The sequence below is a fragment of the Chrysochloris asiatica genome, unplaced genomic scaffold, assembly GCF_000296735.1.
Source record: "Chrysochloris asiatica unplaced genomic scaffold, ChrAsi1.0 scaffold00120, whole genome shotgun sequence".
In the NCBI taxonomy this organism is placed as follows: Eukaryota; Metazoa; Chordata; class Mammalia; order Afrosoricida; family Chrysochloridae; genus Chrysochloris; species Chrysochloris asiatica.
In genome coordinates, this window is record NW_006408638.1 from 8,198,841 (window position 1) to 8,211,795 (window position 12,955).

At 36.6% G+C, this 12,955-nt stretch overlaps 1 protein-coding gene across 1 annotated transcript in view; it reads left to right on the forward strand.

Moving 5' to 3' along the window:
• ZPLD1 (zona pellucida-like domain containing 1) overlaps positions 1 to 12,955 on the forward strand; it is a 131,451-nt gene that overhangs the window by 113,422 nt on the left and 5,074 nt on the right. The window contains exons 7-9 of the mRNA XM_006868629.1: positions 1,375 to 1,455; positions 4,957 to 5,128; positions 6,937 to 7,042. Of these exons, the coding sequence (XP_006868691.1) occupies positions 1,375 to 1,455; positions 4,957 to 5,128; positions 6,937 to 7,042 (359 nt within the window). The remainder of the gene's footprint in view (positions 1 to 1,374; positions 1,456 to 4,956; positions 5,129 to 6,936; positions 7,043 to 12,955) is intronic.

Below are 12,955 nucleotides of genomic sequence, written 5' to 3' on the forward strand. Positions count from 1 at the left end.
TTAGATTCAAAATGGCCAATACCAGTCCATTTCAGCTCACTAATGCCTGAGATATCTATGTTTATGTGTTCCATTTCATTTTTGACAACTTCCAATTTCCCCAGATTCATACTTCGTACATTCTATGTTCCAATTTTCAATGGATGTTTACAGCTATTTCTCTTCATTTTAAGTTGTTACCCATCAGCAAATGCAGGTTCTGTGCACTTTTCTCCCCCGAGGTTAACTGTATTCATTTCATTATGGTCAACCCTACTTGATGATTCCTTAATTGTTTTCTTAAATACAGGACCCTCCCCCTCCATTTTATTGGCAAATACTTCTTTATGATTTCATAGCCTTTTTTCTAATAACCAAAGTTACTTTATCCAAAACAACAAAAAAACCCCAATGGCTGTGAAGTTGATTCTGACTCAAATTGACCCTGTATAGGGTCTCCAAGACTATAAATCTAAATGAGAGCAGAAACCTGTGGAGAGACTTGTTGCTGTTGTCGTGTGGTTGAGTCACTTTTGACTTACAACAACCTTGTATAGCAGCTGGTGAGTTTGAACCACTGACCTTGTGGGTCAAATCGATCTTGTGGTCCAGTGTTTTATCCCACAGCACCACACCAGGACTGGTAGGTTTGAAATGCCCACCTTATGACTAACAGTCTACTGTTAATTCTAGAGTGCCACCAAGGCTCCTTTTAGAGTTAGGCAAGTCATATATAAATCTAGGCACACTCTGGCCTTATGGATGAAGGCTGTGTGTTTGCCTATATATTTTCTACTACTTAAACTCAGAATCTAGATTGTACTACCACATTCCCTTCTCTGGCTGTAGCATAACTTGCAGTATAAATTATGTCCCAGACTACTTTGTTGTATTTAGAATTATATTATTCTCTATGTTCTATTAGAAACAGTAACTTATAGAAATGAAGGTCCATTGTTTGCAGTGAACATAAGCATCTATATCGTATACTTTTGGGCTTTATTACTTTCAAATGCTGATCATTCAGTTGCTTTATACATAAATATTTTAGTACTGTTAGTACAAAAATCTGAACTCCACTTGTTATGAGGATACCAATTCTTTGTTGAGGTTAGGGAAAAGTTCTAATAAACACAAAGCCTTTGCAAATAACAACTATACTTCACATGGAGTCCTAGTGTCATGCTGTAGGATAAGCACTGGATTGGGCAAACCCATCAGCTGTTCCTGAGAAACCCTGTACAGGGTCTCTACGAATCAGAACCGACCTGATGGTACTTAACAACAACAGCGTACTTCATATTGTAAGAGTTTTGTCAATATTTATTCCCATGGATTATGAATTAATATGCAGACATAGATTTTGATGTAGATTTTGCTTACTTCCTTCTGCAGATGGAATGTCTTAATGGATTATTGCTACACCACTCCATCAGGGAACCCAAATGATGATATACGATATGACCTCTTCCTTAGGTAGGTGTCTAAGACTCATATTGATAACAAAGATGCAGTTGTAATGAATTGAAATGGAAAATCTAAATCAGACAAACAAATACCAGGACATATCTATAAATCTGGAAGTATAAAAGTCAAGAACAGTTTTCAACCCAAAATGCTGATAAGGCTATTGCTGAATGAGTACTGCAAGCAAGTTAGACCCATTAAAGATGTTTTATTCATGTTTTGGAGATATAGGAATAATTCACTGTCTTAGGAAAAGCATGGTTTAAATATTAGTGTCAATAAGAGAACAGTAGTAGGAGTTCGCTATTTATCTGGGTTAGATCACCTCCTTGTATGCCAAGAGGAGAATAAATTATCTGACTAATTTAGACCCCAAAATGCTTTTGTTAATCCTTCAGTAAAGCAGCCGTTCCTTTTCTCTCAGAGGCAATCTCTTCAAATTTCCCCAATAGACAGAGATAGGGTGAATCTAATCTACATTTGGAGAAAAGGAGACATTGATCATAAAAGCATTCAATCAACCCAGTTCTCTTTCAGCCTTTATATTTGACAGTAGAATAGACTGGAGAGTAAAGCAATGGCTTTTAATCGTGCTTATAAAATGAGCTTGGCTTAGGACTACAGCTTATTGACAAAAGATGGTAGTGATATGATGGTAAACCAAAGGAATATGTTTCACTGGTTAGTCAAGTTCAACATGATGTTCAGCGGGTGTGGTCAAATTGACACTCACATCCTATTGCTAGAAGTGTTCATTTTGGCAGAATTTCTGGGGGAAAAAATGTCAAGAAGTTTCAGAATCTTCAAAAGATTTCATATTCTCTGATTATGTATTTATAAATTTGGAAGAATATTTGATAATACTTATGTCGGTCTAGTCTATCAGCAATATTAAAAATAGTATTCAGCAGAAAGAAAATGGCTAGGGGAATTATGGAATACAAAGTTAAGAGATCACACAGATATTACAGTTATATAAAGTTGCTTATAAAATGAAAAAAGAAACCTTTTATTAAGATATAGAATGAAAGAATCAGTGAGCACAAATGTATGTACTATAGGCTTTATTTGTACAAAATACTGACATAAAAGACTATAAATAGATATATAGAAAAGTCCAGTGCTTGATTAAGAATCATTTTGTTTTGTTATTTTTTTCTTATTTCTTAAATGTATGAATATTCTAAAAATAATCATTAGGTTTTAAGGAATGAATATGGCAGCATCTTAATTCTGAATGTTCTTATTGAAAACTTGTTGTTGTTAAGTGCTGTCTAGTTGTTTCCAACTCATAGCAACCCATTATAGTTTCCAAGGAGTGCCTGGTGGGTTTGAACCACCAACCTTGTGGTTCAAACCAACCTTATGACTCAGTGCTTAACCTACAGTGCCACACAAGGATTCCACTATTGTTGTTGTTGTTAAGGTCTGCCAAGTCTATTCTGGCCCATAGTGACCCTGTATAGGGTTTCCATGGAGTGGCTGGTGAGCTTGAACTGTCAACCTTGTTGTTCAAACTGACTTTGCAGTCCAGCACATTAACCCACATGACCATATCAGGAGTCCAAGACTCCAGTAGAGAGAGTAAAATGGAAAACTAAAAAAAAATTTCCCAAACTCAATTTTCAATGAAACTAGAGTTTGAAGACTAAGGTGTGCCTGACCCAAGTCATGGTATTTTTAATAACCTCATATGCATGTGAAATCTGGACAGTAAATAAGAAAGACTATAGAAGAATTGATGTCTTTGAGTTTATGGTGTTGGAGGAGAATATTGAAAGTGCCATGGGCTACCAAAAGAACCAACAGATCTGTGTTGGAAGTAGTGCAGCTAGAGTGCTCTTTAGATGGCCAAACTTCGTCTCTCATACTTCAGACATATTGTCATGAGGGACCAGTCGCTGGAGAAGGATATCATGTTTGGAAAGGTGGAGGGTCAGAGAAAAAGAGGAAGACTCCCAACAAGATGGATTGACCAAGTGGCAGCATCGATGGACTCAAGTATGGCAACAATAGTGAGGTTGGCCCAGCATCAGGCAGTGTTTCATTCTGCTGTGCATAAGGTCACTATGAGTCGGTACCAACTCGATGGCAGCTAACAACAACAACAGAGTATAAAGATAACATAGAAATTCCAAAATATGTTCTGTCCAGTTCACAGTTTGGGATAACCTGGACTTTAGACCTGGCTCAATGTCAGAAAGAGACAGGACTAACAAGTCTTATGTTCTACCAAAGAGAGCTGAGAGATGAAGATCAGCAGAGCAAAATCTTCAGGAAAGCACAATGTTTATAATAGCATAAAAAGTTCCCAGAAGAGTGAGGTTAGTTCTACCTCGCGAGTGCATACAGATACCCTAGAGTCAAGGGTTGCATATTCAGTACAGCTTTTCTCTTCCTGGTCTCAGGTGGCATCCCCCTGGGCAGGGCTGATGTTGTCCTTCACTGCACAAGCCAAAAAGTATCTGTGTTTCTGTGGTTTAGCCTTTTCGTCCTTCTTACCCTGCACCAGCCATGTTCAAGTGTTGATAAAAGCAATTAAACTTAGTGGAAAATAGTGCTTGAGCTTTACTGGTGTGTTTGTTGTTTTCATTGTTGTTGTGTGCCATCAAGTTGGTTCTGACTCACAGTGACCCTGTATAGGGTTTCTGAGGAGTGACTGGTGGGTTTGAGCCACTAACTTTTTGGTTAGCAGTCCAGTGCTTATCTTACAGAGCCACACCAGGACTCCTTGCTGGTGTAGCTATGTGTAAACAAAATTTTTTCCCCCATACATTATCAAGTACACCCCAAATGGAACAACCCTTAAGAAAGACAATGTGGCAATATCTATTAGATCGTAAAGATACATTCTTCAGTTTACCCTGAATAAGGTCAATATAATTTATCTACAATGCTATTTATTATTGCATTGTTTGTAAAATACAAAGGACTCAAAATAATCCAAGTGCACGTTATTGGGGAACATCAGCACAATGAAATACTATGCAGGTATGGAAAAGAATAACCACTTTCTCTAAATATTGAAATGGAAAGAGCTCTAAGATCCATTGTTAAATTCTAAAAAGGTAAGGTACAAAATAAAATAGATAGTATGCTCTCATTTGTTTGGGGAGGAGGGGCACAATAATAGTATATATTTCTTTTACATATATTGCATATACCCTAGAAGGATATAGTAATCAATAAATAACCTCTGGCAGGGATTGCATTATTGATTATGTGAGATGATGTGAACAAGGGCAAAGACGGGAGTAAAGTCTTTACTTTTGACTATATATTTATTGTTGTTATTAAGTTTCATTGAGTTGGTTCTGACTAAGCGACCCTGTATATAGTTTCCAAAGAGTAACTGGTGAGTTTGAACTGCCAACTTTGTGGTTAGCAGTCCAGTGCTTATCCTACCACACACACACAAGGACAGAATTCCAATACTACAAATATGAATGTACAATTTCAGCAGTTTGGTACTTTCTAATGATGTCTTGTTTTCACATCCCTTAAATGTAGCTGTGACAAAGATCCACAGACCACCGTCATTGAAAACGGCAGAAGCCAGCAAGGACGATTTTCATTTGAGGTGTTCCGTTTTGTGAAACACAAGAATCAGAAAATGTCCACTGTCTTCCTACACTGTGTTACAAAACTCTGCAGAGCCGATGACTGCCCATTCCTAATGCCAGTATGTTTGTGCAACTTTATTTTAAATTGTGATATTGACATAGTCTGTTGGGTTATCAGATGTTAGCAATTAGTTTCTACTGTTGTTGTTGTTGCTAAGTGCCTCTGATTGCTTCTGACCGTTAAGGGTTTCCAAGGCTTTAAATCTTTGTGGGATCAGAAAGCCTCCTCTTTTTCCCCTGAAGTGGTTTGTAGTCAAGTGCTTATCCTATGAATCCACCATGCTAACAATTTCTATCTACAAAGTAGATATGTATCAAACCAAGCAATGAAATCGGATTTACTCATTCATCCAGTAAACATCTATTGTATGTCCACTTTATACCAAGCATTTTATTAGGATACAGTGCCAGAGCATGTGAGAATTATGAATTAATATACTTTGGGAGTTTAAGATGTTCATGGAAGAAAACAAGATAAAAAATTATGGTGCAGTGACAGATACATCATATATCCATTATACGAGGAATAGGAGGAGAGTTTGGGAGCACAGATAGAAAAGATAGCCTTGAAGTTTGACTGAAGTTAAATGAACCCAAAGGGAAAAATTTAAGAGTATAAGGGATATGTTGTCATTGTTGTTAAGTGCCATTGAGTCCGTTTCGACCCATAGCAATCCTGTATAGGTTTTTTGAGGAGTGACTGGTAAGCTTGAACCACCGACATTACAGTTCAAACCGACTTTACAGTACAACGCATTAACCCACAGCGCCACACCAAGACTCCTCTATATCAAAGACATAGACCCAAAAAGAAACCAGGGTGATTAGAGAACTTCCAGCCCTTTGGTAAAGCTGCAACACAGTAAGGAATGGTAGGAAGTTCTGGAGAGGGTTTTAGGCTCACCAGCCACTCCTTGGAAACAGGGTTGCTATGACTTGATAGCACTTTACAACAACAGCAACAACAATGGAAGGTAAATTGAAGCTAGACAATCTAAGAATCCTTTGGAGTCTTTCTGTGTTAAAAGCTATGATGTGGACCTGGATTACAAAAACCAAAATGAAATTTTTTGCCATTGAGTTGATTCTGACTCGTAGTGTTACAAGGTAGAACTGCTCCATTGGGCTCTACAGGGTTTTCTTGGCAGAACTTTATAGAAGCAGAAGATCTGGCCTTTCTTCCATGCAACCACTGGGTGGGTTTGAACCACTAAATTTTAGGTTAGCATCCAAGTGCTAACCATTTGTACCATTTAGGAATCTCCAACTGTATCTGTCCCTACCAAAATATAGATCTATTTATTAGTGAGCAAAAAAATATATTTCTGAGAGGTCCTCCTGAGTTTATGTCAATATTAACTTGAGAAACATGTAAGCATACTATTGTAAAATGGAAAATAGCTCTAATATGTTCATATTTATTCTCAATTCATGCATAAATGGGAAGCTATCTTTTCAATTCATTGATTATTTTGGTGTTAATCAGCAATGTAGATTGGGTTAAACAGAGAGTTCATATTACCTTGGCTTTGTGCTGACTAACATTTCAGGAAAGGATTTATTAAAGGCTTAAGAGAAATAAGAGTAGAAAATTTGATAAGCACAGCTCTTTTTCCGGAGAGCCATTGAGCTATGTGAATTAATGAGGCAAAGCACAATTACAGTGGGAGGAAATAAGAAATGCAGTCCAAGCTAGGATAAGAAACACAGTAACAGTTATATGCAAAGTAATTAAATAAATGCACAGAAGGAAATGAATAAAATTAAACATGTGGTATTTCTTCCAAAAGAATCTGCTTTCCAAATGGCCATAAAGAAACAATTTTGTGCCGGTGTAGAATTTCATTTGTTTTCATTAACACCTCAGATTTGTGGCCACAGAAAAAGGAGAGATGTGGGGAGGACAACTTGGAGCCCTCAGAGCACTTCTGGAAATGCTGTCCTCTCTGCTGGTCCTATCATTACTCGGAGTGGTAAGAGAGCTTCTCCTTTTGTATGTATTAATGCACATTTACATTAGGGCTTGCTATTTGAATTCTAACAGGAACGCAGCCATTCTTAAATAGCACTAAATCGTTGTAAGACAAGATCAACTGCTGAGCAATTTTAATTTCACAGTAGTTTCCTATTTACTGAACTGAAATACATTCCTTCTTATTCACATTTTCTTTCTTACACATGTGCACACACATGTATAAATATCCAAGAAGGAATGTATTTCAGTTCACTCTTGGATCCGGTCTGTACTTTTCCCTACCCTTATAAAGCAACCTATAATGGATCAACCAGCTCCTTTGCCATCTAGCTTGTGGTTGTTTTTTGCCAATGGGTGACTCTGTTAGGAGATAGGAAGGTGAAGAAGAGACAAACACAACTCCTGTCAGATAGCTCTCCATAGAACAGTGTTCTGGAAACTGCCCCTCAACCCATACTTCAGGCAACTTAAATTTCTCTTGTGAGTTTCCTACATTCTTGTAGAGAGCCCCTTTATTATCCAAACTTGTTGCCTTTGAGTCAATTCCAACTCATGGCAACCCAAGTTTGTCAGAGTAGAACTGTGCTGCATAGCATTTCCAATAGATAATTTTGGAAGTGGATCACCAGGCCTTTCTTCTAAGGAGTCTCTGGATGGATTCAAACCTTCACTCTTTGGTAGTAGCCAAGTATTTTCACCACCCAACCAGAATCTCTCCTTGATTTAATTATCTCTGGACCCTTGGTGTGACTCTGCAGGATCAATACTGGACTGTGAACCACAAGATTAGCAGTTCAAACCCATCAACTGCTCCTCAGAAACTGTGTACACGTCACTATAAGTTGAAATCTACTCAACAACACCTAACAATAACAACAAACTACTCACATTAAGTACCACTTGTTTTCTCTCAAGACCGTAAGTACTGCATACCCCCATTCAGTATACACATTCATGATCTTAATAGACACAACTGTTTATACACACATGCTCTTTTTGTAGAAATATTTGTGCATGTATGTTCTCTCACACACACACTCACACACTTCAACAAAATGTTGCTTTAGTCAATGTGAACCCATGGAACTCCAGTATCAGTTGGATAAAATAGACATGATGTTAAGTAAAAACAGCACTTGAACTAAATCTAGGAAAGCTAGTTCTAGATCTTAGCTTTTGTCCTAACAGCCATGTGTCTTAGGATTGTACTTCTTTTCACTAGGCAAATATTGATTCTATTTCTTTTCCCTAGGCAAATATTTATTCATTTTTAAAATGAAGAAAGAGTTTAGAAGATTCTAACTCTCTAGTTTGAAATATGCTTATAAAAGTGTAGAATTCATGTTCTAATTATATTCTAATTTTTTCTACTGTATATTAGCTCTGCAAGGCTCTTCTTATTTTTTAGCTAAATTGTCTTTGTCTTTGTTTCCATGTTTTACAATCCATATTGGAACAAAATTTTTTTCACCATAGGTAAATAGTAAAAATTGTTTTGGCCTAAAAAATTGAGACAATTGCTTTTAATCATAAAAAAATGAACAGACCTTTTAAAAATGCAGAAATTGAATAAATGTTAAATTTTAAATTTAGTCCATCTTTCTTAAAGATTTAGATTGTGCTTTGAATGATTTGAAAATGACTCATTCATGGTTGTGAGAGACCCAACACTTACCTCTTTCTGTCAGAAAATAGCTCTTAGAATTATACTGGATAGAAAGTTAGTTCATGTTGCCAATAATTGGAAGTGCTTTTGGGCAGGCACAATAAAAAGTGTTTTTATATCTATGAAGTATATTTACAGTCTGTTTGCTGTGTAAAAAGAACGTGGAGCAACATATTTCTGCCCATCTGGCATAGATGACTTTTCCTCCTTAATAACTTCCTTGCTTTCTTTTTATTTTTTGTTGTGTACTGTAAAGTTGATGCCAGCTCATAACAACCCTGTATAGGGTTTCAGAGACTATAAATCTCTATAGAAGCAGAAAGCCTCATTTTTCTCCTGTGGAGCAATTGGTAGATTTGAACCTCCAACTATGTGGATAACAGCCTAATACCTAATTTATAATCCACTTTGCTATCAGGGCTCCTCTTTTGACTTGTTAAGTGCCGGTGTATCGGTTCTGAATCATAGTGATCCTGTGCAGAGTTTCTGAGGAGCAAATGGTGAGTTTAAGCTGTTGACCTTGCTGTTCAAACTGACCTTGAGGTCAAGTACTTATCCTATGGTGTCACACCAGGATTCCTCTTTTTACTTAGGTCAAGCCAAATTTAAATATTGCAAATTTAAAATAATTTATTAGAGTAATTAATTTTAAAACATTACCAAGACATCCAAATCCCAATAAAGATTACTAAGTAGAAGTTTCTAATTCTGTCATTATTAGACAGCTGTCCAAGTTCTTAGGTTTCACACATATCATACTCAGCTGCCCAAAATATCTGCTATAACTTTAAAGAGCTAATGCAGTGTTCTTGACATCATGCCTGCTTCTCTTCCTTTCCAATTTTCAGCCTTTTTCTACTTCAAAAATAGCACCTGACTCCACAATATACTGAGATTGTACTTTAATTACCTTAGTCTCTCAATAAGCAAAATCATCAACAGCTCATGTGTAATCCTTCCAAACACCCTTGAGCTCTCTCTCTCTCTCTCTCTCTGGATTTATTTTTTAAATAATTTTTGATAAGTAGTAGGAGAGCTTTCAGCTTTTGATGATTATTGTGGTGTCACTGCTTGTTGTTAGGTTGTTGTTGGGTGCTGTCAAGTGGATTCCAACTAATTTTGACCCCATGTGACAGAATGAAACAGCTCCATATGATTCGTTGTTTTTGTTGTTAAGTACCGTCGAGTCGATTCTGACCTGTAGCGACCCTGTATAGGGTTTCCGAGGAGCAGTTGGCCACCTTTCAGTTCAAACGGCTTTGTAGTCTGGCACATTAACCCACAGCACCACACCAGGACTCCTCATATGATTTGGGAGGTTGTAATTCACTGTGGGTTAAGGCTAGGAAAGCCTGTCCAGGGTCACTATGGTTTGGAACTGATTTGACGGCACTGAAGAACAGTAACACTTTTGGGGGGAGTAGAAATTGCCAGGACTTTCTCCCATAGAGCCACTAGTTGGGTTCAAACTGCTGACTTTTTGATGAGCAATTGAGTGCTTAACCATTGTGTCACCAGGATTCCTATCTTACTCTTTGTTAAGTTGTTGTCAAGTGTCATCGAATACAGGATTTTTAAGGAGTGACTGGTGGGTTTTGAAAGACTGCCCTTATGGTTAACAAGCAGTGCTTATCTTCAGCACCACACCAGAACTCCTTTACTTTTAGAGACCCAAATATAGCAATCTTACATTATAAAACTATTCCTTCCACCCACAAAAGTATTTCAAATCCTATCCAGAGTAAACATAGCAGGTTAACTAAAACACCAGTACATTTGTGCTCTGTATTTGTGACAGTAACTTCTATACCCATGGTGGTGCTGGTTCCGTGTCGTGAAATTGGCTCTAACTCATAGTGATCCTGTAGGGCTGTAAAACTTTATGGGAGCAGAAAGCCTCATCTTTCTCCCCAGAACTGCTGGTAGTTTCAAACTGCGACCTTGAGATTAGAAGCCCAACTTGGAACCACTACACCACTAGGGCTCTTTACCCATAGGTCAAAATAAAAAGATACTTGGGTTTGGATCTTTGCTTCATCAAGACTTCAGACTTTGCACTGAAGTCATAAGAAAAACAAAAATAAAACCAACAATTACAGTGAATATCGATATTACAATATAATAGCCTTTGCTGAAATATTATTCTTGAAACAATAGTTACTTAATATCTTCTTTAAAAATATTCCATGAATCAAATATGATATGGAAATACTCTCTGTAAATCAACATGTTAAAGAAAGCCCTGCAATATTGTGCCATTTTTAGAAAGAGACAGTTTATCTTTATTTGAACTTTAAGTTTGCTAAATTATTTGACTGCAGCACCCTTTTGCTGTATAAACCGAAACCAAACCCAGTACTGTTGAGTCCATTCAGACTTACTGCAACCCTACAAGACAAAGTTGAACTGCCTCACAGATTTCCAAGATTGTAATCTTTATGTAAATAGACTGTTACATCTTCCTCCCATGGAATAAAGGTGGGTTTCAATTGCTGACATATTGGTTAGGAGGTGAGTATTTATACATTGTGCCAACAGGGTTCCTTTTTGATTGTGTAATACATACTAATAGGCTATCTTTTCCATAGAATGTACTCCCACTTTTTTGTATCTAGCAATATGGCATGTACCTCCATTTCACAGATGAATACAACTTTAGCGAGATCCAGCAACCGTCAAGAAGCCACACAGTTAGATGAAGGAAGGGGGAGTTGTACAGTGTGGAAGTTAAGCACACTGACTCTGAGTGGTCTTTTATGTTCAAATCCATGCCTCAGTTACTTGTCCTTTAACATGGGAATAACAACAGTTCTAACATCTGTAGATTACTCTTGTTAAACCAGATAATCCAAAGAACCCTTAGAGTAAGTAGCTCCTAGTCATGAAAATTAATTAAAATTGTCCATTAATGTTATTATTTCTTTAATCCAGGCTTTCTCACTTGTGGTTGAGAGACTAGAGTTCAAGAGCTACTTTTACTAGGCTGAGCCATATGAAACTGCCAGTATTTAACCAGTTCTGGACTATAAAATTCTGGTGGCACTTCTATAATTCCAGAAGACTTCGTTTGCTTCTTCTAACATATTATGTGTATATTAAGAGCAAGTGGGTGTAAGAAAAGATCAAACGTGTAGTTGATAAACATCTAGAAAATGTTCACCTCTCTTTTCTGAGCTATATAGTGTTTTTGTCTGTGTTTTTTTAATATTAAAACACTGTACCACTAACTGATATTCAGACCCACCAATAGTACTGAAGGAGAAAGATGAGACTGTTAGTTTATGTAAAGATTTAGTCTTTAATCACTATAGATCGGAGTAGACTCTGTGGAAGTGAGTTTGTTTGAGATTTTGACCTATAAAAGAGGTAAATTCATATAGTCCAACCTTATACAAAATGAGGAGTCCAGAACTCAATAGGTCATATTCACCTACAGACAAATCCCATGTGCAAATTAATTTCCAAATCGATGAGTAGGGCTGAATTCTTTCTTTCGTTTCACTTTTGTTTTTACGTTAAGTCAGCTAGACTTTATCTCTTTAGGTCGTTATGGAACATTTTATAGAGATCAGTTCAATTTTAGGCTTGATTTTCTCTCTTCAATGCTCTTATCCTTGGCATCTGTGCTCACTCACTTATTGAACCACCTCTTTCCCCATAGTAAGCTGATAAATTTAGAAACATCTGTTTTTGTCTGTTTGTTTTGTTAGTAGTTGTAGGGTTTGCTTGTTTTGTTTCTAATGAAATAAAATTCATTGTGGTTATTTTTACTCAACATTTTTACTTGTTAGTTGATTTGGGGATAATTTTCACATCTCTAAATCCCAAATCCTCAAAATTCCTAAAGTTTTCTTAATTAAGATACTCAAATGCTAAACTAATGCTAAAACAACTTAAGTTGGTAAATGCTTATCATGAGGTATAATTCTGGAAACTTACATCTGCAAACACTGAAAAAAAACAATACTACCTAATTATTTCATTTATTTAAATTCCTATGGAGAAACCCAAGGCAAGGCAGTGCCATTGAGCTTTATGAATAATTAGTACTTCATTTAAATTTATTTAGTTAGTTCTTTTTTTTCTTTTTTTTTTTTATTAAAAGTTTTTATTTTGGATTGAGTGAAAGTTTACAGGGCACATCATCAGCCAGCAGTATTTGCTTCTATTCCCTCTGTTGTTTTTTTTTTTTTTTAATGTGTACCAAAACATTCAGGAATATGCAATTATTCAAACACCCAAAGG